At 35.6% G+C, this 26,742-nt stretch overlaps 2 protein-coding genes across 2 annotated transcripts; both read left to right on the top strand.

Annotated features, from left to right (window-relative positions):
• The first annotated feature begins 155 nt into the window (after nucleotides 1–155).
• Nucleotides 156–20,158, top strand: LOC102803387 (organic cation transporter protein-like). The gene is made up of 10 exons (XM_085507867.1): nucleotides 156–692; nucleotides 9,928–10,031; nucleotides 10,430–10,584; nucleotides 11,614–11,785; nucleotides 14,179–14,323; nucleotides 15,030–15,109; nucleotides 15,571–15,779; nucleotides 16,117–16,225; nucleotides 16,896–17,099; nucleotides 17,360–20,158. Exons 1-10 carry the CDS (start codon nucleotides 300–302, stop codon nucleotides 17,448–17,450), a joined length of 1,662 nt encoding a protein of 553 aa, XP_085363993.1. The 5' UTR covers nucleotides 156–299; the 3' UTR covers nucleotides 17,451–20,158.
• A 1,839-nt stretch (nucleotides 20,159–21,997) lies between these two features.
• Nucleotides 21,998–26,368, top strand: LOC102803586 (signal recognition particle 9 kDa protein-like). The gene is made up of 3 exons (XM_085507875.1): nucleotides 21,998–22,159; nucleotides 23,901–23,969; nucleotides 25,513–26,368. The coding sequence occupies exons 1-3, from the start codon at nucleotides 22,088–22,090 to the stop codon at nucleotides 25,606–25,608; spliced, it is 237 nt and encodes a 78-aa protein (XP_085364001.1). The 5' UTR covers nucleotides 21,998–22,087; the 3' UTR covers nucleotides 25,609–26,368.
• Nucleotides 26,369–26,742: the final 374 nt, after the last annotated feature.

Below are 26,742 nucleotides of genomic sequence, written 5' to 3'. Positions count from 1 at the left end.
ACAGGTCGCATACCACATTTATAATTAGTTTTCTAATAAAAACCCGACTCCGTCACATGTTATCGTCCCTCCATAGTGTGCGCGGTGTATCCCCTAAACATGAATAGAATCACCCTAGCCCCATTAAATATGACAGGAGTGCAGTGACCGTCCTCGACATACCACGTACCATTCAGTGGTAATGCGTGGTTCGTAGGAAACCAGCTTGTCACCAGCTCGTTGAGTCGAGTCATTTTTCTCTCGGCCGGCAAGGAGGTCGGCGTTTTTATCTTACTTTATATACCATTTCTGCCGGCAACATGACGAGCGTGGACATTGGGGAGGTTTTAAAGATATTAGGAGCATTCGGACGTTATCAACGGTTTGTCTTTTTCTTGATCTGTTTTGTCATGATACCATGCGCCTTTGTCAACCAGGCGACAATATTTTTGGGAGTTTCGACTGACCATTACTGCCGGATATTCGACAATCAGACATACGAAAAGGACTCTGCTTTAAAGGAATGTTCCATACCGTACAGCTATGACAATGTCAGTGCCAGTGTAACGTGGGAGAAATGTACAATGTACGAAGTGAATAAATCCCATAGTAGTTCTCTATCGGTAGAATGCAATTATACGGAACCAATAACCGAATGTTTAAACGGATGGGTCTATGATAGGTCCACTTATGAGAATACAATTGTACACGAGGTATGTAATATCATTATTGTACACCGTTATTTCACAAGCTAATTTTAATTTAGGAACCGTGGAACGCGGTGAAAACTACTGACAATTGAAACCCCCGGTTGAAACCAGCTGATCGCAACGAGTTCCTATTGTTCTCGACAAAACTACTAGAGTGGAATAACCCTGCGTGAGAAAAAAAAGGTCAACAAAACCGGTCACAACTCGGTTTGCGGGTTTCCCCTTGACCCCTTATATACTAGCAACTGTTCCAGGATCTCATTTCCTCGTTTCACTGTGAGCGTGACTTAATATTAACTCATACGAGTACATACGAGTCAATATTTAGTGCCTGTGATAGCCAACAAATCTCTGTGCATAGAAAACCCTACAAATCCCTCTTTATATCTTTTAGTGTACGCTGACCTCGAGGTTGTGTGAAGCCTGCAACTGTCGTACAGTATCAACGTACCATTATGGTTAATGTATCATGATACTAAATAATTATTTGAAATGAATGAACAAATAATGACATATCTGAAACAATTTCTTAGATTAAATTGGACTTTAAGCTGTCTACAGCCGAGTGAAGTTAATATAACTGTACGGCTTAGACGTAATTACAGTTTTGTATATATTTGTAATGAAACGTAATTATGACCGAACAAAAATCTGTCATCGATGACTAGCAGACGAATGGAATGTCAGACATCTAGATGGATGCAAAATTCCACTGTAGTTTTTTTTTCATGAATGACTGGGTGTCACACATCTGCAATGACGACATACAAGTTTCCATTGTGTGACTGTCTTCTTTCACTTTCTATGGTTACGTGATCATACACCATAGATCTTCGGTATACGTTTAATGTGCTTCAACAATTACGACCAACGCCACCGTAACCGCCACCGTGACATTTGTGCAATTACAAGTAAACACTCCGGTAAACACAATTTTATCATTATACACGCGTTTTTTACGTCTCGTGGGACTCACACCGAACACGACGCGCCGTGACTTATTGGATATTCCCACAATGTGTTATCGACTGTCACTAAATTCAGGTAATTTCCTAGTAATTCGCGTTGTATCATCACATACACGCGTCCGGACTGGTAACAAATAAACCGTACTTTAATATTTAACTATTATAAATCGAACTGTGTCTCTTGCACACTGTTGTTGTATATCACGAGAGTCAACAACCCAAATAATGTACAATTCCAGTAAAAAGTTTTGACCTTGTTCAGCTAATAATATACTGTAAATAGATTATTGTGACTATAACTACGACAATAATACTATTTTTATTACACTTACTTGCAAGGGTGAAAATAGATCACAATAAAAATATGGCACAATACTCATCGACTAAATCATGTGCAGATTCAGAATTTCTTAGATGTCTATTATGTTTGACATCCTCAAATTTACATAATTTGGAACCCTAGCAAATTCTGAATACGACTGTGGTGGTCGAAAATAATCAGAACAATACCAATAACTCAAACAAAAATATACCTTGTGTTTTCATCTTCCCATATTTGTCAAATTTGGAGGATTATTAGACAGTTTTGTGATAACGTTTTGTCTCAATTTCACTTCGTGTTCTTTAGCGATTGCGAATGTCGAAATTCCTCAACACATCTTCGTCCACAGTGCTTGACTTTCAATAAAGTATTCCCAATGTAACATTGATCTTCAACTTCAAGCAGGTGACGACCCTCTCGCTTTAATGAAAGACTAATTTTATCATACATCTTCTTCCTTGAATAAAATTACCATTTCTTATAAAATACATTAGAGTGCAAAAACTATCGTTTGATTTAGTGGTCACTACACTCTCAAGGATTTACATCTGACCCTTCATCATCCAACGTCACGTCTACGATTATAGTTAACCAGAACAGGGCTATATTGATGTTGCTGGTGTTTAAATCTACGATTATATGTTGAACAATGGGCGATTCAATATCTCATGACGTACATATGTGCCTATCTGTTAATGTCTACGTAAATAGATCACTGCTGGCGGCTGGCCGCATGGTGAAACGACGTCAGTAACGTGCACCACAATTGACGAATTCCGACATTAATCTTATCTGTATTTCTAAGGTTGTGGTGGGAAGGGATACTGATAGAAAGGGTATGTTATGTCTAACAAGTCATAGGTTGGGAATCGCGTAATGGAAACTTCAAAGTGTGCCTTTTTGACAGTCGATACGTGTCCATTTTAGCTGTTTGATCAAAAGGACTAATGTACACCCAGTCACGGTTACTAAAAACTTTTTTAGTAACCGTGACCCAGTGCAGTATTCCATGTTGCTAGGGCCACATCAATACAAGAGACATTAAACACGGGCAGAGTAATCTGCACCAAGTACTGGTAGTCAATTTTTCTTAAATAGTTTCAAATAATTTGGCGCCAGGACAATACACGTCAAATTAAACATTGTAGTACCTTCCATGGTTATGTGAAAATGGTACGAACAGCGACAGACGTGCGTAGTTAACACCTTTCGTCAAAACATCGTTCCTATTTGACGCGCCCTCTATTGACGACGCGTTTCATTGACGTAATAGGTTAAAGAATGCGACCATTCCCACTCTCGGTAAATATTGCTATGAGGGTTAACAGTCAATAAAAAATATTGTATTTTAGAGATTGGCTATATTCTAAACGACACAATCAGTTATTTTGTACAACACTACTTTCACCAACCGACGCCATTGTTGTCACGGAAGTACTTCGACGGCAGCGGGCGCTACTTGTAGGAAAGATAATTATAATACTATATATATTATATATGTACTAATAAGATGAGATAGAAAACAGTAAATCTTAATAACATTTCAATCAAGTATATATTCTGGCCGATGTACACAAGTAGCGCAGCGACTCGGTAATATTTTGAGTCCATTTTGTTATGTCTATAAGCGGAACTGTTGTCACGGATCTCCTCCAAGCGCAAATTCCCAACTGCCACGACCGCTCTTCTACATTATCGGGATATTTGGATTCGTCACGCTCTGCTCTAACCCCAGAGAATAATCACTGTGATGTCAATACTGATAGTATCGTTTTAAGATACGGTACTGTTCATGGGATAGTATCCAGGGGCACGATACTATGGGCACGACATTATAGGCCAAGCAAGCATTTGGGAACGATACACGGTACAATTAGCTACCGGGGGTACTTCATCGGGACATGGTCATGACATCCTCCCCGGGGATGGACTTTGACGATCGAAATGTTACAGAAGAGTTACAGAAAGAAAAAATCAGCTTCATTCTCCTGATTGTTGGATCACTCAAGCTCTAGAGACATACTTTGGAAAATATGAAATAATGAAAAAATTATACCCTTTTTCAGACAGACACTGGGTAAAATAACATGCACCTTTTCAGACAGAAGTGATGAATTCGGGACCCCTTTTGGCGGCACATACATATAGCACTTCAATGTGAGTACCTCTCCCCCCGGTGACAAACCCTTCAGGATATGGCAATATTGCCGAAGCTCCAGGACACATCACTCTTCATGGGCCAAACCCTTGGGACATGATGCTCCCGGGATAGTATTTTTCATGATTTGCCCTTTGGACTAAGCTTTTGAGCACAACTCTCTTCGTGTGGTACGTCCTCGGGGCATGGTAACTAGTCTCTTCATAAGCTAAGCCCTCGAAAATGATACGATTACGTCAGACGTCACTGTGCCGCTGACCAGACAAGGATAGCAATTAGACAAGCCTGTGATTCAGTTAGCCTCGTTCTCGTGTTTATCGACATGACACTGCAACTACGGAGGTATATATGTTATACAAACGTAGTACATGATTGATTCGATCTATTTATAGCGACTAATATGTCGGAAGTTATCCTTCACTACAAAAAGGTGACATAATTGATTTGTGTGTTCAGTAATAAACTAGACGAATTCATATGAATTAGTATATATTGAGAGAGAATACTACTTATTTGTTTAAATTTTGTTAAGTCGTACCTAATATGCACAGCATTCAAATATAGACGAGTGGTTTACCTACTTGTGTCTAAAATGCTATTTCTTTTCAAGGTTATACAACAACCCGATAAGATTGAAGTGCGCCGTAGGAGGATATTTTTTTCAGCTCATTTCCGAAAAATAAATATGGCGATTGACTAGTAACTAGTTAATTTTGTTGTATGTGCATTATAGAGTGGTACTAATAACTAGATTCGAATTCATGTCACACCGATGTTAGTTAATTTAAATAAATGGCTTCTAAAAATGATACCGCTCTTGACAGTTACTCAACAACGTTGTGCCCTCGTGTAATCACTTATTTCCTTGAAATAAACTTTTAAAGATCCGCGTGATTCCCGGGATTGTTTAGTCAATATTCTAAAGTTACCGAACTTAAAGGGCGGTGGTCGTCTCGCAGTGCGTGTTCGAATTTCATGTAAACATTGTACGCGTATCGAATACGACGCGGCGCGACCACCACCGCCCTTCAATCATGATCATATTTGACGTACGAGTAAACTGCCATAGAAGCTATTTTCACTATAGGGTCAATCTCTTTATATACTTACTTCATATGGGATACACAAACATGGACACTGACCCTTAAAAATGTAGACCCTCTGAAACGCTATTGCCTGCATTTTGAGGGGCAAATTTTGCTGACACAAAGGGTTTTGGCTTGATTTTAGAGTGGGCGACCTGCCCCCGTGCCGCCGCCACTGGTGACAAGGTTGCACGGATAGGGGTAGGAATTACACAGACAGGGGGAATATGTATGGACGGGTGGACATCCACGGAAAGTGGCTCACCTACGCGGACAGGGGAGAAACACGCACGCGACAAGGATACGCAGCAGAGACGGGGATATATACGAACAGAGGCACACGTATACGGATTGTATGCATACAAAGACAAGAGGCAGGGATACCCCGGAGGGATACACTGACATGGGGAAGCATTGACAGAGAGAGTGATACACGGACAGAGCAATGGATACGTTTTACCTCGTATCGATATCACAATTCCGTGATGAGCTTTAAAATAAAAAAACTGTCTCACATCAGTATTGATTCAGGCATTGACGTCATAACCAATATGTTATTCCAATCACGAGGGGAGAACTACTTCGTTTTTATCTCGAGCGTATTCAGCTTAGCTTAAATGACTGATTCGATTTCTGAGTTCAACGCATTGACGTGAAATAATTCCTCGATGCTTAAAAAAACCAACAGATTTTGAATGTTCATTTTAATAAATTTCTTACGGTCTTCATGCCCCCCCCCACTTATTCGATATTCTTTGCTTCTCCTTGTATTACGTCACGGTTCAATATACATCTGATGTATTGATTTCTTGAATGGGAAATTGTAAATCCCACGTGACGTCAGACACTTGCATGCTCAGAAAACATAATTCTCCCACCACGAGTGCAGTGAATTTGGCAAGGTGCCAGGACAATCATAACTAGACTATGTAGTAGTTCGTTTTATTGGCCGGGATTTTTTATTTTCAATATTGTGAAGTGTCATTGACATTGTCAGTCCTGACTCCGTTCTATCAGCTTATAATTCAGGTTTTCACATAGGCCATGTTTTCACATATTCCATATTGGCCTGGTAACTAGTCCCGATCGAACAGAAGGTCCCTCAAAGTTATTCCTCCGGAAAATGCATCGGATCTATTCTCTATGGTATTTCCTTTGTTTTGTATAGGGCCCATTCATGGGCAATACTAGTATAAAATAAAATTATCATCCCGAAGACGCACGCGTGTCTTGGAGGACGCTAGTTCTAGCATAGACAGTATAGTATCTATATCTATACTGTCTGTGGTTCTAGTGATGTTCAAACATCGTGATTAGTAAGTATACTCCAGACCTTTGTCTGTAGAAAAGTCTTCAAATTTTGCAGAGTTAACTTCTCGTCGCCGTTGCTGAGTATAATGAATATTTATAAAACTACAATGGCGCCGTCCTTGATATACATGTATCATAATGAATACAGAGAGTAACTATATACTGTAAGCGTAATTAATTATTCACTGGGTTTTTAATCTCGCTATTTTCGTCAGTAGATGAAATCCGCCGGATTCAATCCACATTTCTCTGTAATTTTCAATAAAAATCGTCGTTTCAATTCGACGTTCACCAGATGGATACGTTATAAACTTGAAAACAGTTATTGTCCATGGCTTCGGCCACTCTGGGAACGACAATTATTGATGTCGGCTTCAGGCTAGACCAATAACTGTAAATATCAGCTGTGCCTCACGCGATATCGAGAAATGGCGGATAATTATGTAGGTTTGTGATTTCGAGAGATTTTGAAATTCTCTCTACTATAATCTCAGACAACTATTAGATGTCTGGATTATATTATAGTACAAATGAGGGCGTATATATGTGTAAAACTGAAACTTCCATTTAAATGTCACTGCAAATAGTTTGAATTCACTATTAAAGTTCACGAATTCATCTGGCTAAATATAAACTTGCATAACATGACGCAACACAATTATAACTAATGAAACTATTCGTAAATGCCGGGAGAAATTGGCTTGCTGCTTATACATTTGCTCCGCTTCCCCGGGTTGGGCTCCGATATCATCGAAGATAACGAAGCAAAGTAGTTCATATAGGTGATTGTCCGTCGTCTGTTAACAGTTACATTTTCAACTTGAAAACCACCAGACCAAATTGCTTTGATACTTGATATATTGGTACTTTAGGTGGACCTCGGCCAAATTTGTTAATTCAGTGACGATAACATTAAAAAAAAAAAAGTATTGTCGACTGCTAGCCTGATGGTTTTGGTATTTGAAATGTAGGTACCCGGAGTGGGCCTATGAGCCTTTGCGTTTTTAGCGTGTGTTGTTATTGTCGCTTTGGACTTGATTCCCACGCGTGCGCAGGTGACGACCCTCCCGCTTTAACTTGGCTATCGTGGCACAATGTTTTCGTACGGTAGGACAGCGAGCTATTTCGGCCATGAGGTCGCTTGTTACACATTTTATTCAAATTACACATCGGAGAGAATGTTCATATAGGGATGGAACGTAAGCATTTATCACGTGTTCAGATAAGTAAAACAGTAAGCGGTAATAATAATAATAATATTTTATTAGCCTTTGGAGCGGCAAACAAAGAGAAGAAAACAACCAAATCATACATATTTGAAAAAGGAAAGAAGAAAAATCACATTAAATTCAAACTTTCTTTTCTATACTTATACAATTGAGTAATAAATACTCTAACTTCCTTGGATACATTATTCCCCAAATTATTGTTGACTTTCCACAATATGTCGCTAAAAAGTACATTAAACTTAAAATTAATTCCTCCAGAAAGAAAGTTATTAATAAGTGTTGGGTCTACTTCAAGGTTTTGAACTTTGTACATGAAATCTCCATAAAATTTGTGTCTTAAATGATAAGTTGCTTTGCATAAAAATAGAAAATGATAAATATCTTCTTTGTCGTCATTACATAGCTTGCACATTCCATTCCCTTTATATTTGTCCCATGTTATTTTATTACCCTCTAAATCCAGTGAGTTAGATCTGACTTTAAAATACAGTGATATGCCATGATGATCAAGGGGATCATTTATATAGTTTTCTTTTTCCTTATTTCTTTTAACCCAACTGTAATGTTCCAGTGATTTCATATTAGATATTTGATCTGCAAACGTTTTTACTTCATTTTGTTCACTTATTTTATAAAAGCTTTTGAGCCAGTTTATATTGTTAGGTATGTTTAACCCATAGACATGGTCTAATCCGTTAGTTTCAAGTACTTTGTGCACATATGTTGGCCAATTCCAAGTAAGCTTACGGTTGTTTACATACGACTTGTGCAATTCTGTGAAAACAATTTTGGTCCATCTGGTGTTATTCATTTCTTGTAATCTGTTCAAATATTTAATTCGAAAAGTATCAAGGGTGTAGCTCAAATCAGCCCATCCTAAATCCCCTAATACAGCAGAGCAAGCAACATTTCTGTTGACTTTAAAAAGGAATTTGCCAAACTGATATTGCAGACCTTTTAACTTTTTCCTATCATCGTTATTTTCTAAAAACCATACACCACATCCATAGCTAATAGATGGTAAAATTATACTCTTCCACAATACATCACCATACTCAAACCTATTGTAACTATTGTGTTGATTGATGATGGCTTTACAATATGCTATTAATTTCATCCCCTTCTTGTAAATTTCAGTAAATTGTGCATGGTCCTTTATAGTTTTAGAAATAACTATTCCCAAGTATTTATATGTGTTAGTCTCTTCTAGTAACAGATTTCCTAATTTCCAGAGTGTGCCTTTTCTATGCAATTTTTTGCCAAAATACATTACTTGGGATTTGTTGCTGTTGTAACTTAATTTCCAATTGTCTGCAAATTTTGCTGCTATGTCTAACATATTTTGTAATTCATCTGCATTATTTGCGATATTACAAGCAACTATTCCCCTTTCAGCACGAATAGAAGGCTCGTCACCTGCGCACGCGCGAGAATTGAGTCCCAAGCGACGACAACACCGCATGCTAAAAACGCAAAGGCTCATGGGTAGACGCTTGTTTGTACATTTGTACTAACAACGACGCGCTATAGCAGACTGCAGCACGCGCAGGTGACGACATCCTGGCTTTAATATATTGCTTCCTGCATTGGTTTACGGATCAACAAAAATAAAATGGCATCGTTTGAACGACGGATGGATGGATGTATATTTTTGTGCACTTTCTATCTCAGGTGCAGGTTATGATCATAAGATACCGACTTTCAAACATGCTTGTATTAGTAATATTATATAATATTCCAGGGATGTTATTTATTAATAATTAAAGCGGATAACAAAACAGAAATTCCAATTAGGGATATATTACATCCACATTATTAAATAAGCATTATTATAATATTGAAAAAACTGACATTTCCCGCATTTCCCCTTGTCTAAGAGTCACGTGCAAAAAGTTAATGATCACGTGATCTCCTCGCCCGACCCAATAAAACAATAAACTTTAATAACCACAGTCCCTCGGGACCTGCTCGGGATAGTGCTTTTAACATTCGCTTTATCGCCAGCGCGTATCAAAGACTCCAGTGACCGTACTTAGTAGCTCAGACAACCACATTAAGTTGCCTTTATAGTTGGGCTTAGTTGGCAGGAAACCAGTGACCTGAACGCAGCCTTGTTGCGCTTATTTATCGTTGCCTGTTTTGATAATTGTATACATTTATTTCAGTTCGATTTGGTATGTGGACGAGCATGGTTACATGAATTAGCGTTGATGATGGTTCCTCTTGGAAAGTGTGTCGGCTCTGTCATATTGGGTCAACTGTCTGACATGTAAGGCATTTTAATGAATAGTGGAATAGAGTACCAGTACTGGATGGTAACGCACTGTTAATGGTTACCAAACTGCAGCTGTTGAAAACATGGTCATCCACTATGTTATTTGTATAGAGTCTCTGCTACGACAAGATCACCCCATCCCTAGAATAAATATTTATTTTCAGGTTGAGGCTGATATGTGAAATATCAGTGATATATGGATAGATAATATCTGTAATATGAATTTACCATCAGTATATGCAAATAGTTTTGCCATGATCATGATATAGATTGACGAATTTCAGTCACTATGGGCAATGAGGGCGATGTTTACTTTTACAAGTTGCTTATTCTGGAACACCGACTCAAATTACTTAGTATTTCCTAATATTACTTCAATTTTTTCTTGACAGTCTTGGGAGAAAACATGTCTTCTTCACGTCACTACTCTGTACTTTCGTGATTGGGTTTATTACAACATTTTCTACTGGTCCCATATTTTACATGATTGGACAGTTCGCTTTAGGATTTACACACAGTGGTATCTATCTTATTGCTATGGTGATAGGTAAGAGGATTAGATCTATTTTCTCTCTGATTATTGATGACATGACTATTGTCAAATTATGCCAACTTTTGTACAGAATAGATAATATATCTGGTAGCTCCAACTAAATGATAAACTACTATTAGTCGCCGCTAATGGTACTATCTTTTCACCCAATTTCCGGCTTATTTAGACACTTAACAGACAGATGAATTTATCAGATTTATGTAGCAAATTGATATACGCTACTATAACATACAATAATTACCTGTTTTATCGATGTTAAGTTATTTCCGGCTGTGGATGAAGAAGATTTTTTTTTTAATTCCTCGCAAATTATTGAAATGTTGCATTCTCATTGGTTAAACACTCCCACATGCAGCCAGGTCATAAAACGATAACGAGGCAGTGCTTGAGGTCAATGCATGGACATATGAACAAGACTGTGTGTGTGCAATTTATCAATATTCAATGTCATCTAATTTGTGTTGATTAGTTTAAAGCGAGAGGGTCGTCACGTGCGGGAATTGAGTCCCAAACGATAACAACACGCGCAAAAAACGCAAAGGCTTATAGGTAGCCGCTTGTTTGTAAACAATGACACGCTATGGCCATCAGACGCATTCGCAGGTTACGACTCCCTCGCTTTAACATTTTCACCACCAGACTTTCTCAGCCAAATTTTTCTGAACTTTTTCTTATATTCTTCAATATTTTTGGAAATAAACCCTAATTTTAGAGCCAACTAGACAAAATTTCATTCAATTAATAGTTTTGACTCAAAAAATTTACAGAATTTAAAAAAAAAAAAAAATTGTGTGATATTGAAAATTTATGACATCATATAAATCTTTAAATCTGATTATCAGTGATTTATAACTTGTTGCAGTGCTTTTTATTCATAATTTGAATTAATCTCCACCTTTGGTGGTGAAAGCAACATAATTTGTCGCAATCAGTGTAACCATTTGTTATTATTGACAAACAAATGCTTACAGGAAGTTCAGTATGTCACCAATAAATTTAACATTTTATTTTCCCTGTTTTTAGGTATAGAGCTTGTTACATCACAGCATCGAGCCATGGCGATAACGTTCTTTAGCTGTTTCCATGCCGTTGGCTACATCACTTTATCAGTACTAGCGCTGTTATTTCGCAGTAATTGGCAGCATTTATTATTTACAACGTCACTGGCATGGCTGACGTACTTTCCATACTACTGGTAAGTTAATATTATCATCATTAAACGCAAATTATCATAAAAAAATTCAGGATTATAATTGGATGGATATAATACTATTCTGTAAGGATAACGTGCAAAACTTGACATCATTTCTTGATGCCTTTTAGTTAGACTGCCCTCTAGACACAATGCACTTCTTTGATATCACAATGATGGATGTAAGCAGCGTATTGTTCGAATATGTATGCTGTGTTTGGCTGTGTAGTCATTTAGGATATATCAGATATCTTAAACAAATATTTTTCATCAGATAAAAAAATGTTTTTGTGAAACCTTAATAATAAAGTCATATTGACTTATTCGTCCATTCATTTTTCGTCAGACTTGAACTTGTTTTGATTTTTTCTTTGAAAAAATGTGATAAAAAATGGTACAGTGCTTGTGAAAGTTGTAAAACAAATGTCAAAAATGTTCTCCATAAGGTAGCAGGATAGTCTTTTTGCAAAAAAAATATTGATGGCTGTAACCTGAACATATGGCCAAAACCTCACAAACATGTACATTTTTAGAAAGCATTGGGTCTAAAATTTTTGTTTCGTCACATAACTCTAAAGATAATTTGATAAGATAAATGAGTAGCATGAAACAAAATACTAATAGTGTAAAGTAAACACTTTATCACCTTACCCTGGGTGCTTAGTCAAGCATGGGTGTTAAGTTGGATGAGAACGATACTATCATACTTGTATATACCGGTAGATTTATCTGTAACTTAGATGACCTTATCCACCCTATGCTATGATCTTTTCTACCCTTTTGTAGTCCATCTCTCCATCCTTTGCCATGATCTGACCCATATATGATATGTAATGATATACCCACCCTATGCTATGATCTTTTCTACCCTTTTGTAGTCCATCTCTCCATCCTTTGCCATGATCTGACCCATATATAATATGTAATAATATACCCACCCTATGCTATGTTCTGCTCACCCTTACACATACACTTTTTTTTTTAATTATTGTTTTCATCATCATATAGGGGCACATTCTAATCAAATTAAAATACGACTTGAATACTAATATTGACAACCAGAAAAACTAAATGGTAACATTGTAGTGCTACTCACCAAGCCACTATTTGGATTTGTTGTTCAGATTCTAAAGTATACATAAACAGAACCTTTGTGTATCTGCACTTTTGACAAGGTTATCTCTTGTTTCAATACTCGCAGTCGCTACGATGAAGAATAAACAGTAATTTGAAATGTTGCCAGGAAAGAATAAGATCCATTGATATTTCAGTTGAATAGTGTTTTTTACCTGATTTCTGGAGACATCCTCTTCTATTGAAATAACCATTGTTTATATCTTATCTATATGTGTTTGTAAGACCAGACTTTTATTATCCCTTGTTTTGCGAACACGACGAATGAACAGGAGCCGAAGATGAAAAATTAAAATAAAATTTTATTTCAGCGTAATTTCTCGCGCCCACCGACTTGTAAGTGCAAAAAATTGCTAAAAAAGTGGGAGTATTATGATCAAAGTACTGAAGTCTCACACAGATGAGAAACAAAGTTATACATGGAATAAAATTTTATTTTATTTCTTCTCTTCGATCAATGATCTCACTTACAATTCTTCGAGAATCACACAAATCTAATGGAAAAAAATTATTAATTTTATTTTTTTTCTGCCCTCCTCAACAAAATTGCCTTATAAAAACTCGAGAAACAAGGAATAAAAAAAGTCTGGCCTAATTGACAAACATAGGAGCTAATCCTACCTCATACCTACTTGAGGATTGTTGTAATTATGTTTGACAATTATGAATATTAATGAACAAGTACTTACACAGTGTACCATGAGTAAACAAAAACTTGTGCACTTGTTATAGAAAAAGAAACATGCATTTTTTTTAACAATATATATATATATATGTCAAAATGTTTTTATTTAGTTTAAAAAAAAGTCCCCAAAAAGACCATCCTGCTACCTTAATGTATAGTTCAGTTCAGTTAATTCCACTCGAACAGCAACAGCAGTTGGACAGTTTTCACCATTCACAAATCATTAGTGCATATATGAGCATAATAACTGATTATCAGAGCAATAAGAATTTGGTAAAGACCAGTTCATTTTATGTGATTCACCCTCAGACCACTGAAAGAGACCGGCCGAGCAAGTGCTCAAATTGGAATAAATCAACACAAAGTAGTAGGCATGTGCTTGTTACACCTGCAAACTAAAACAGGGCATTATTCTTATTAACTATTAACTCCCCAAGAACAAATAAAATATAGTGTTAGTTAATTGATGTCGAATTACCAGTTGACATTTGACCTTATGCTTATGTCACAGAATCACATGATTGATAGAGATTTGTCAGAGATTTCTAAATATTAGTTGGTATTTATATCTCTGTAGGTTGTTACCAGAGTCACTGAGGTGGTTGATCAATAAGAACCGATTCATTAAAGCTCACCGTTTGGTTGATAAAACTGCTCGATATAACAATATTGAACTTCCAGACAATTTTTACACAAAGCTTTTTCCAGAGTATGCAGATTCGGTAAGCACCATACTATGGTTACCCCCCCCCCCTCTAGCACCAGGATACATTAGTTCTCCATAAATCTGGGTTCTATCATAGATCATGTGGATATCCGGACACATATTTGTAATTTTTATTGAGTGTGTAATTCACATTATTATACATTTGACTTCGAAAACAATAGACTTTACCTGTGAAAAAAAAATGCTGTATTAACGGGTTTGGATATATTCCTTATTTGGAAAATGAGTGTCACATTCAAACACTTTTCTTTGTTTTCTTCAGAAGAAGCACTATCAGCCTGTGATCAGAATAAACTCAAACGTTCGCACAGCACAAAACGTATTTTGTTAACATTACTGGTTTATATCTCATTAAATTATTACTACCGGTACATGCAGGAAAAAGATGTATATTAATAAGGTTATCATAAGTATACCACAAAGTACCGGTATACATAACGATGCAATTACTGTACTGCCTTTGTGCATACTTTGCGGTATCCTCATAATATCCACATAAAATGTTATAGGATATTTGAATAAATTAACAATATATTAAAATTATCATTTGGTGAAAATATTATTTCCATCATAATGTCTATAAATGGGCATGATCAATATCATTTTCATTCCCAGAATCCTTTGCACTCCAGTGTATTGAGACCATATATGTGTCACTGTGTGGATATTTTAATGATTTTAAACTCTATTTTTTTTCTCAGAAAGAAGAACATACGCAATTACTCTCAATGTGTTTACATCCACGTCTTGTATTACGACTTTGTATCCTGTCTCTTATCTGGTACGTGAAAACCCATTACAATAAATAACAAAAATTGTTAAACTTGCACAGACCTCCTCTATAGCCAGTGTAGCTGTGCAGATAAAGTTTCAAGTTCAATTGCAGACTATAGAATACATTTATTTCGAAAGGATGATGTTGTTTGGAAATTCACAGAAAATTTCGTCCGCACAACGCATCATTCTGATTCGTTAATAACAGACCTGACCCTGTCAGGTCAGAGAAGGTTGTTGCACGTCCAATCATCAAGTGTTTGCCTACAATTGAAACATTCAAAAAATGAACGATGAATTTCTGCCTAATCTGGTACATGGTGAATGAAAGTTTTCTTCTGGTCAATTTTTCGAGTGGGCTGCTTGACAACCCCCTAAAAAGGCCATAATTTTTTAGTTGAATACCCTGAGCAAGTACGGTATTGTTTATGCAAGACATTTATTATTATTTGTTTTATTTTTACATAGGTTTTCGATATCATGTACATACTATGCTATTTTCATAAAGGCAGCCTTACTACCAGTATCTACATTTGTCCGTCCTATAATATCAGGAATTATTAAGATTTCAGCATGTATTCTAGCATGGTGGCTTGTATCAGTTTTTGGTAGACGCAAGATAATTGCAGCTGCTTTAATGTTTGCTGGGATAGCAGTTCTAACGGCTGCATTTTCAGGTTAGTAGTATAGCACCCTCTATCAATTGATTTTGTGCCCTCTTGTGGCAACTTTAGGTTATTACATGGAAGAGCTATGCTGTAAAAGTATTAATAGTTACAGTGAATTTAATATTAAAGCAAGTAGGTTGTCACCTGCGTACGGGCAGGAATTGAGTCCCACACGATAACAACACACGCTGAAAATGCAAAGGCTCATGGGTAGAAGATTGCTTAAAAACAATGACACACTATGGCCATCTGATGCATGCGCAGCTGACAACTCCCCCGCTTTAAGTTACATAAATGATTATTTCAATTCTTACCTTATATGGTTAAATCTAATTTAATTTTTCAGTTCATCCGATGGTAAGTGCCACTTTTGCAGTGATCTCCAAATTCTTCCTGTCAATGTCTTACGTTATTGTGATACTTATTACATTGGAGATGTTACCAACAGACATCAGGTTAGTTTCTGGTTACTAAGGAGCTTACCATTTGAAATCATGGGGGTGGAGGGTTGAAGAGTGCAACCAGTGTTTTTTTTCGCCGAAATTTTTTAAATAAATTCTTCAGCCACCTACCATGATTCTAAATGGGGTATTGCATAATGATTGAATGGTGAATGATAATTGCATAAATTCAATTTTTGGTATTTATATTCAAATTTATAACTATACACTGTATGGGGAATGTACAGTGTTTAAGATTGGTAGTCGCCGCGCCACGCATGCATAAGATATATGGATCTCGTTAGTATAAACAAAGATGGCGACTTTGACTGTTGCACAGATCAACGAGTACGAACTGAGATGTCACCAAGCTTTAATCAGGTATTTTTTAGGTGTTTGGAAGGTATCGAAGGAGTCAAGGGCGGTAATTAGTGCTAGTCGCGTCCAGATCGAATCTCTACTTGTGATTTCCATTAGAAGAGTGCATTAGATTGTGGGAAAATCAATATTTATCAACACAAATTTCGCACATGCGCAGCGCGACGACTACCGCCTTTTTTGGGAAATGCTGGATGTATTGTGGGGGCACACATGCAATAGCCGAAGTGTTAGGGAAGGGTAAAGAAATTTCTAGTCTTTATAGCATTTAATATCCTGAAAATACCTATTCTCCTTTTTCTCTCAGAAATGTTGGAGTTGGTGTAACCTATGCCTTCTCCTCTATTGGTACAATATTGGCACCTTTTATTCTGAAGTTGGATGAACTCTGGAAGCCTTTGCCATTCATTGTATTTAGTTTCCTGCTTGTTGTCATGGGGTTACTTTCATTGGTATTGCCAGAAACTAAAAACCAAAACTTGCCCCAAAACCTGGATGAGTTTGAAGCAATGTAAGTATCATTTATGCATATTTACTAAGACTTTCATTAAGCATGCACTTGACCAACAAATGTGAATTTTTTAAAAATCATTTTTGATATTTTACTCAGTGAAAAGTTCCATCAAGTAAATGAAAAAAAAAAATGAACTGAAAATTTATCTATATATTGTCAGTTTTTCATCTCAACCCTTTCACTATCAGAATATTTTGCCCTAATTTGTTCTTAATTAGGTTTGGGTCTAACCTTTATATTGTTTTTTTTTATTACAGAATTGGATTCAGTAAAGCGATTAATAAGAAACCAAAACAGAATGACTCTACAATAGGATTAATGTTAAAAGCCGAGACACCAAGTGTGTAGACAAATCCACCAGACTGGCAACATTTTTTTTTTTCCTTTTTAAGCAATTACTTCGCCAAAATTGTTTGCTTTTAATTGTAAAAAAAAAGTTGTACATAGCTTCAAGGATTTTTTTAAAACACAAAATGCCAATTTTGAACAGAATTTTTAAATCTGACTTGCCAGCCTTATAATGTATCAAATTGTATGCAAGAAATGAGTACAGTACTAAAATTTACATTAATTAGACAATATGTATAGATATTCCTGCCCTTTCTGTCGTTTTTGAGCTCATCACCATCAACTTTTAACCAATGACTGACCAACACACTTTTCCTGTATGTTGCGCCCTCTAGAGATCGATTGCTTCTGTGAAGTCGTAATAATGTCGCTGGATAACTATTGCTGCAGTGTTGCTCAAAGCATTAACTATCTTAGAATGTGCAAGTTGTTTATCGTCTAGAATATAGTAAATCTCGTGAAAATGTTATTTTTATCGATGTATGACTACTGACCAAAACAATACAACACTCTGACCCGCCGTTCTTTTACCAACGTTCTTTGTCCAATGGTCTCGTTTCCAACCACCTGTTCATCTTTCACCTGCAAGAATTATAAGAATTAACCATTCTCCTTCCCTCACCACATCTCTGATCTCATCCCCCACTTTACCTCTAATCACCATGTATTCTCTGATGCTGTCATTTCAATGTGTTTTATCGCCATAGTTACATGCCTTCCTCATTACCAATTTTTTTCAACAATATATCTACAAAGTGTCAAATTTAATTATATTGAAGTATTTTAAAAATTTACAGCCAGCTATTTTTTGCAAATATTTATTTTTATCCCTTATTGATGTCTATTTCAGTATAGACCAGAAATATATTGGAATTAATTATAACTTACAATCACTTTGACATACTGAATGGCACATTCCATTATTATTTCATGGGGCCAAGGGTATGCTTGCGTTTGCCAGATTCATCACCCATACAAATTCAATAGTATTTAAGGAAATGTGCATTTCGTTCTGATTAATAATTATTCAATTTCTTGACAAAAATTAATTTTAGTTACCTTTGTCGGTATCATTTTTTAAAGTAATACCGCTAATACTGCTAAACAGTAGTTTATTTAAATATTTAGACTCAGATTCTTAAAGTCTTGGGTTTATTTTCGCTGTTTTAATTGATAAATTCATCACAAGCCAAAGATTATTGTTGTGTGCTTTTTTTTACGCTTTTTGAAACATAAAAATAAAAGTCAGAAAATTTGTTTGACATGGCCCGATAATAATTAAAAATACTCTTTAAGCTTGAAAGTCATCAAAATTTATCGAAGGATTAAAAGCTTTAACTGTTAGCTGGTAAATTTAGTATTTAATTACAGGCATACTGTAAGATACTTTATTTTCGCTGAAAGAATGATTCCGTGAAAATAAAATCCAGCAAATAAACCTTTTTCCTATATTTTACATTCAACTTGTCAAAAATCAGTGAAAATAAATTCCATACAAAACACCCAAAATGTCTTTTCAGCGAAAATTTATTCCAGCTAAAAGAAAGTATTCTACAGTAGTCTGGTTTATTTTAGGTTTATTTTGGTGGTGTAAATGCAGAATGACAATGCTATAAAAATTTGATATTTTGGTACTTGTAGGATATTTCAGAAACTAGTTTTAGGATACAAGCAACTAAGAAATACAGATTTCAATTTTTATACTGCCGAAAAAAAATAATGCATTATAATTACATCATGATGTAGTGTAATAAAGTGTTGTATTTGTATCATGGTGTAAATAAAAGTAGTGTATATACTATGTAAATAAAAAAAACCATGGTGCATTGCATTATGTACATGAAAATAGTATATTATGTCATGATGTAAATACTCTGTTAATCACAACAATTTTCAATATGCGACTATTCAAAAAGCATTCAAAGTATTTCAACAAAACCGTAATTCTTTTTTTCCCAATAAATTCCATATGTATATTACAATACAATATCAAAAAAAAACAAAAAAAAAAAAAAACTATTTTACAAAGTCTTCACATGTTGTGACTTCAAATGCAATTGAAGTTATGCTAGCCACATAATAGTACATCGGATGTATAATTTAAAAGGCGACGGTCGTCTTGCCTTGTCACGTTTGATATTTGACTCGTACTGATATATAAAATGAGTTAAAATACATTGTTTACACAATTCCTATATGCGTGGCACGACGATCCCCCATCTTTAACAATTGTATACAACATTGTATCTGATATTATTATTCAAGGTGCTGTATATTTTTTTAATTTTATGTTTATGATTTTATTGTTCCATGTCTCTATTTTAATATTTCACAGCTGTATATTTCGAGGCATTGTTTATTTTTGTCTGCAATTCTGAAGTCAAATGTTTTTATTCAGTTGAGAAAAACCTAAAAAAAATTGTTTTTGTGTTATTTATATCATAGACACTCTGGGGTTGATACAACCTTTTTATCAATTCTGATGACAAAATACCCAGTAGCATATATACTTGTCTCCGGTAATCAAGAGTTTTTTGTTCTGTGAATTATAAAATGCTGCAGTGTGTTTACAATTTGCCATGACACACAAATAGGTGCTTCAGAAACAGGGCTTCTAAGTTGCATATATTGAAACGAATAATGTATTTCAAAGTATTTGAATAAAATGTATTTTTAAAAAAGTATTAAATAAATTCTGGTGCAATGAATATTATTTGAGTTTTTTTTTTTTGAAAATTGCGTCATGTATGTACATGCATTTATTTACCTATCTGCTGGATATATGTATACCAAATTTATTGTAAGTGAAAACGTGTTCACAGCACTAATAAGTCAATAAATTGGCACCATATGAGGCAAAAAAAAAACATATTTGCATATTTCATCAAGCTGTGTATAGGCCATAGACAATTTACTATAACCAGCATGAATGAAATCAACAATGAAGCCGACTTTTGGGAGGAGGATCTGTTGCCATTTCCATCACTCGCAGATTGTCTGCCTGATAAGTATAGTCAACTCTATTTTATCCCGCTGGTTTCCAATTTGTCTGGTTGTTCAGTATTCATTATGTTTGCTGCCCTCAGCGGTATTTGAAACGTGACGCAGATTTTGTACCGTAGAGGGAGATGTTCACTGGATTCAGTTATTAGCGGATTTGATATTGCAAATTCCTCGGATATTCACTAGGTAAGTTCAAAGGTTTGTGAGGGAAACTATGTTCTACGTTGCCATGAGTCCCATGTCGAACAGGACGTGGCGTGACGAACAAAACTTCAAATGTAATCATAATACACATGCAAATAAACAATGGATTTTGGATTTGTTACAAAAAATAGCCGAAATGCTGTGACACTATTTAATTGTATTGGGAATTGCCCAGCCAGTTTATCAAATTGTGAACAAATATTTTCGTAAATATTACTGACCGCGAAAGGTGCCCATCGCGAAGTGTCTTGTTTATATACAGGGTCAGAGTACCTTTGATAGGGTATATAATTGGGTATTGTTTTTATTTGTAGTCATGAAATATATTCAACCGATGAACTGATGAATAATAATAATACAATTCTAAAATAATCAAGAACAGTTGAATATAAAATAATCTCAACAATGAAGATGAGAATGAAACACAAATTTGGACATTCGAAAACAAACTGTCCGATTTGGAGCAGACGTTTGAGCTTATCCCGCACCACGCATGATATCGCAACTCCATCAAGGTAACTCACAGATGTATCATGTAGATATTAGTTATCCTTGTAAAACAATAATTGTTTTGGGGTTTTATGACTTTTTTTGTTTTTCAATAAATTTTCGTTCCGTTTTCGTAAATTTTACCTCAAGTAGGGATAGACTAGCAAAGTCGGGACTTCTTCTCTGTTTTCCGAAAAAAAAAAAGTAATTGTCAATTTAGCTTTTTTAGCGCGATCACACTAAAAGGACTTAAGGTAGAAGCCTAGTCATAATTTTTGACAAAATTGGTCATAAATCACATGACAATGTTCATTAGTTTATTATGTACAATCATGAAGCTAATGTCCCATGGTACAATGAAATAGCATTATTTTGTGTGTTACAGTTATGCTTTTTGAGAAACGTGTCCTAATATTTCTTGAAAATTGCTATTTTTAGAACAATTCCATAGAACACAATGTTAAAGAAAAATTGCATTTCTTGACACTTTTTAAAACCCAGATTTTTTAAATAATTCAGAACAACAAATAGTACTCCATCATTAACAATATATAATTTTTTCAGCCTATGTCACCAGGCTAGATTTTGAGATATTGCATAATATCTCTGCCATAGGAACCTATGGTAAAAGTGTTATATTAGTGTCAACTTTTTTTAGGTCAATATCCTTATATTGCCTTGGAGTACAATTTATTGCAAAATGAATAAATTCTGGGTTTTTTAATTTATGAGAAGGCTTCTACCTTAAAACAATTATTTCTTTTTGCCAGTCAAGTCAGGGTCGAGTGTGGCAAATGTTGAGAAGTTCAAACTCCATCTACTTTAAACAGCGCCACCTTTGTTGAAATAATTACACACTTTCGTTCAGTTACTTCCGCCATATTTATTTTTGGTGAGCGTTTGTCGAAGTCGAGTTCTCCTGACCTCTTTTTAAAAAAAACATGACGTACATTGTTTCGTGGGAAGAATTTGCCAAAGCGGCGGAGAGGTTGTATTTAACGGATCCAGACAAGGTATGTGAGCTAGATTAATTCATAAATTGGCTAAAGATAACGTGGTAAATAACAACAAAAAGAATCGAGTGGAGGTGGTCGTGTTGCATTCTAGTTTTAAAACAGCTGTTTACATGTTTAAGGCAGCACATTTTTAAACTTACAACGGTGAGTACTTTAGTCAAAATTGTAGATATCAGAATTGAATTATCATATTTCATTTAAACAACCGCAAATTCACGTCGTTACTAACACTTGAAGGTAAACCATGCAACCGCGGGCACAGCCGATTTCAATGGCCTATAGACTGTAGTCAAATGGGACGAGTACATATTTGATCCATACTGGACCTACACATGTATGCCACCGGAAACTGGTTTACCAACTATAGTACTATTGCAACTTTACATGTACGGTTTTAATAATGTACATGACGTGTATTTTATACTCAAATTAATGCAATATTGTAAGTAAAGCTGGTATTGAAAACAAAGACATCACACATAGGAACAATTCCCTCATTGTCAGCTGCATGACCATGGGACTTGAATTAATTAATTATTCCTAGGAGTTTTAATTGCACTATTATCTTTGAAAAGTAAAAGTAACAATATATAACTAGGAATATCCTCCTAACAGTGAAACTAAATGACAGTAAAAATGGTTTGACTGGTACATGTACTAGTAGTTTGCAAATTTCTTTTAACAGATTACAGACACGAGTGGTTGTGGAGCTGGTATTGTTGTTATACAGTATGTCTGACCATTGTAATGCTTTTTAATTTCACAAAACACAAGTGTTGTATATTTATTAATGTAGATTCATTTAAATTGAGAGCATCCTGTACTTTCAACAAAGGAAAACAATTCATTTTGTTTTTAATAATATTCATAATTTAAACTGAAATACATTTTGTAGTAGGTGTGTTTGATTACCAACCTTGAGGTACCAAGGTACTCGGTCAGATAGTTTTCAACTGTTATTTTAAAGCAGTATTATCTAATATATTTTGTTTGTAACATTTGACTATGAAGTATCATAGTATGTGCCGTAAATCAAATGCAACAATTATAGTATTCTGAATCAGAAATTGTTGCAAACAACCGAACATTGCTGAGAATATATGTACTAGTAGATGTGGCTGTGATTGAATTTTTAGCAGCTTAAGATATAAACAAGTCCATCATATTCCACACACAATCAAAGTCTTTCTAATGCAGTCTCCGTAATTATTTTTAATTCGATAAAAATCGAGCCAGGGGATTTGTTTGATGAACAGCTACATCTCACGTTGTCCTGTCTTTTTCTTTCTAAATTTATACATGTTGCCGGTAACGATTTCATAATGGCCGTTTCCACTACATCCGAGTGAACATGAAACATTTCATACATCCTGGTCTAGTTGCGTTGAGGACGTTCTAAAGCAGGATTCAAAACTTCACTGCATGTCCAGATTTCAGGTATTCCAGATAAAAGAAAAAAATCGGTCAGACTCTGGCGTGCATTAACTCATGAGCGAATAGCTTCAACAGATACCGTAATACAGCTTTAAGTTCCTAATATTTCTTAAACAAATCACAATGTACATTGTAATGTGAAACAACAGTAAAACAACCTTACAGTTGTATTCCCAACTGCCCTAGATTTTTAGCAGACGCATATCACATCGGAGACCACACAAATTTTACTCCATGTGTACATATGATGCCTAGTTTTGCATTTTAAATGACATTCTTGTTAATGGATTTTTTCCTTTTATAGGTTAGATTTGTTGTGAAGTACAGACACTGTGATGGTAAAGTATCAGTGAAAGTAACCGATGACCAAGTGGTAAGTCAGATTTACTGGAGAATACTTTATTTTCGCTTGGAATTTATTTTGGCTATTTTCGCTGAAGGGATGATTTCGTGAAAATAAAATCCAGTGAATATACTTTTTTTTCTATATTTCACATTAAACTCATGAAAAATCTGTGAAAATAAATTCCAAGCAAAACCCCCAAAAAGGCTTTTCAGCAAAAATTAATTCCAGCGAAAATAAAGTATTCCACAGTATTATACGTGTCAGTTAGGCATCACTGAATTGTAATTTGTTATTATGTGACTCTGGTGATTGGTGCTAAATATGCCAATGAAATTTTGAGACATGTCTACCATAGTATAAAAACAAATGTTTGAATGAAAGTCATGGTTTGATTGAATGAAAAGTCATGGTTAGGGTACTGGGTATGTTGTTTTTTGTGTCCTTGCACATCGTGTGTGTACAATGTAGTAGATGTTCTTGCTATTCCCGGGGTGGACATCCAAGCATTTTCACCACCTGGCAACCATCATGGTGAAAACAAAGGCTGAAAACTCTCAGAAAACTGTACTTTGGAATAGTTGTTCTGACTCTCCTGAACAAGATTACCCCCAGGGATTGCGTTAACCTCATATTTTGCTTCCCGGACTCCAATTATTGAAGAGGGACCCAGTTTTTCAGGCAAGCTAGGGTCCAATCTCTAATAAAGTTATTCAGGGTCAAATTTCAATTTCTTAAACTTTTGTAAGTGGGACTCGTCTTGCTGAGACACTAGCGCAAACCCTGACCCCTATATGTGTAACATATATAAATTTGGTTGCTAGGGATTATGATACCCTTAGTTTTCACAAGTTTAAAAAAAAAAAATGACCGACCAACCCAATTTGTATATTTTCCGACTTGAGGCCAACATAAGTTTTTTTTTTTTTTTTTTTGGGCCTTGTGTAGAGCTCTGCACGTTTTAGCAACATAGAATGCTCTGTGATATAACTCCACCCCAGAGAATACCTTTTACCTTGTTTCCATGTTGTACGTCATGTACATCAATGGTGTTTTCTGAAAGAATGGTGCGTATTTAAGTGGGTCAAATTGAAGACTAGTCTCTGAGGTAGGACGGGGCCGTCCTCCATGGTTGGCCAGGCAGGCCAGGGAATAGCTTCAAAGCAGAGCACATCACCATTATAGTTAGAAAAATCAAGTAACAAAAGATAAAAGCTGATTTACATAGCATAATGTAATTCCCCCTTGGTCTGAAATACGAGTCGCTATAGTGTCTATTAGTTATTATTCCCCTGGTCATAGTGTGGGTGAGAGTGCTTACCAGCATCTCTATGTCTGCACAATCATAACAGGAGCAGGAGCTGCCCAGCACTCTTGCAGATTCACACACTGCTTAGTGCTTTATTGAAGACATTGCACAGTAGATCATTTACGATGACCTCATTAAAGATATATCTGGAACACTATTGCAGATAGATAGATTCAACCAGTGTGTGTAAAAAAAAGATGCAAGGGGATCTGCCATCTCTGATTGCTTTCTTGTTTAATCTTTAGTTTTCTTATTACTTCACAGTGCTTACAGTACAGAACTGAACATGCACATGATATGAAGAAACTAGAACGACTCAGCAACACGCTCATGAGATACATGGTATCAAAAGAACATTAACAACACAACATCCTGTATCATGCAAAGACAGAAGAATTATACTATGGAAGGAATGAAACAACAACATTCTGTTGTCAAAATGTTGGACTGTATGCTACAGACTGTGACATTTGTAATTGTACTCGGATGAAACCAGAACAATTGTGAAAAGTCGTACCTTCATTGGTATTCAAAAAATACCGGTACACTTCATAGAGCGGGAAAAATCTGCCACTTTAAGATCATGTTTTGAGCTCAATAAAATAAGTAAAAAAAGTCAATTTATTAGATGTTATTATTGACATACATTTTCTCAGTAACTATGCCTGGAATGGGGACTGCAAGACACAAATTGCTAGAAACATGTTTAAAACCCGCAATGATTCATCCTTTAATTAAATGACTGGCCCACAGTAAATTGCAAATGTCATTTGTGACTTAAATGAGATTATTTTCTGAATAAACTTATTCCCGATGGGGAGGTGAATTTTATTAAGCCATACATGATTAGCTTGAGTTATTGCGCCCTCTGTGGTAGGTTCTGTCTGGTGCAAACTAGTAAGTGAGGGCGCTGTTACTCAAGTAGATCATGTCTGTCTAATCACATCCTCGTGTAAATCCTTGTTAATACATAATGATAATGGTTAGACAACTATTGCTTAATGACAAAATACATTCATTATTTGATTTCCATTAAAAGCCTGAGAAGCAACTCTGGCTACGTCATGAAGAATTTTGGTTATTTTAATGTTGAACAATAATAAATTAATTTTATGTGATAGTTTGTCCATGTTTGTCTTTTACTTGAAACAGCATAGCGACTTGTGCGATTAACAGCACTTAACACATTATTCAGGGCCTGCAGTGAAGGTAAAAATGTTAAAATTGTTAATCATAATGAAATGTAGTTATAGCACCCTCTATGGGAAGGCAATGCAACTGTTGAAAACTCTAGCTCACTCTGGGTGAGTCTTGGTCCCATATACATCTGTGCACATAGTTTGAGAGTTAAATCAAAATGTATGTTTGGCAAAGACTTTATATATATATATCCTCTGCTGAAGTTGATTTCGCAAGTACAGATGAAGAATTTGTGTCGCTGGTTGCAGCGAGAACGCTAAATATTACCAATCAGAAAACGGTACAAGAAAGACT

Source organism: Saccoglossus kowalevskii, chromosome 14 (genome assembly GCF_978046115.1).
Source record: "Saccoglossus kowalevskii chromosome 14, keSacKowa6.1, whole genome shotgun sequence".
In the NCBI taxonomy this organism is placed as follows: domain Eukaryota; kingdom Metazoa; phylum Hemichordata; class Enteropneusta; family Harrimaniidae; genus Saccoglossus; species Saccoglossus kowalevskii.
This window is presented reverse-complemented; position numbering and strand designations above follow the sequence as displayed.

Bases quoted from the DNA above. Each gene is read 5' to 3' on its own strand.
- LOC102803387 (XM_085507867.1), top strand. From the start codon at position 300: ATGACGAGCGTGGACATTGGGGAGGTTTTAAAGATATTAGGAGCATTC. The intron at 10,032-10,429 runs GTAAGGCATTTT...TTTTCTTGACAG, and splicing joins TTGGGTCAACTGTCTGACAT to TCTTGGGAGAAAACATGTCT. The intron at 16,226-16,895 runs GTTAGTTTCTGG...TTTTTCTCTCAG, and splicing joins ATGTTACCAACAGACATCAG to AAATGTTGGAGTTGGTGTAA.
- LOC102803586 (XM_085507875.1), top strand. From the start codon at position 22,088: ATGACGTACATTGTTTCGTGGGAAGAATTTGCCAAAGCGGCGGAGAGG. The intron at 22,160-23,900 runs GTATGTGAGCTA...TTCCTTTTATAG, and splicing joins ATTTAACGGATCCAGACAAG to GTTAGATTTGTTGTGAAGTA. The intron at 23,970-25,512 runs GTAAGTCAGATT...ATTACTTCACAG, and splicing joins AAGTAACCGATGACCAAGTG to TGCTTACAGTACAGAACTGA.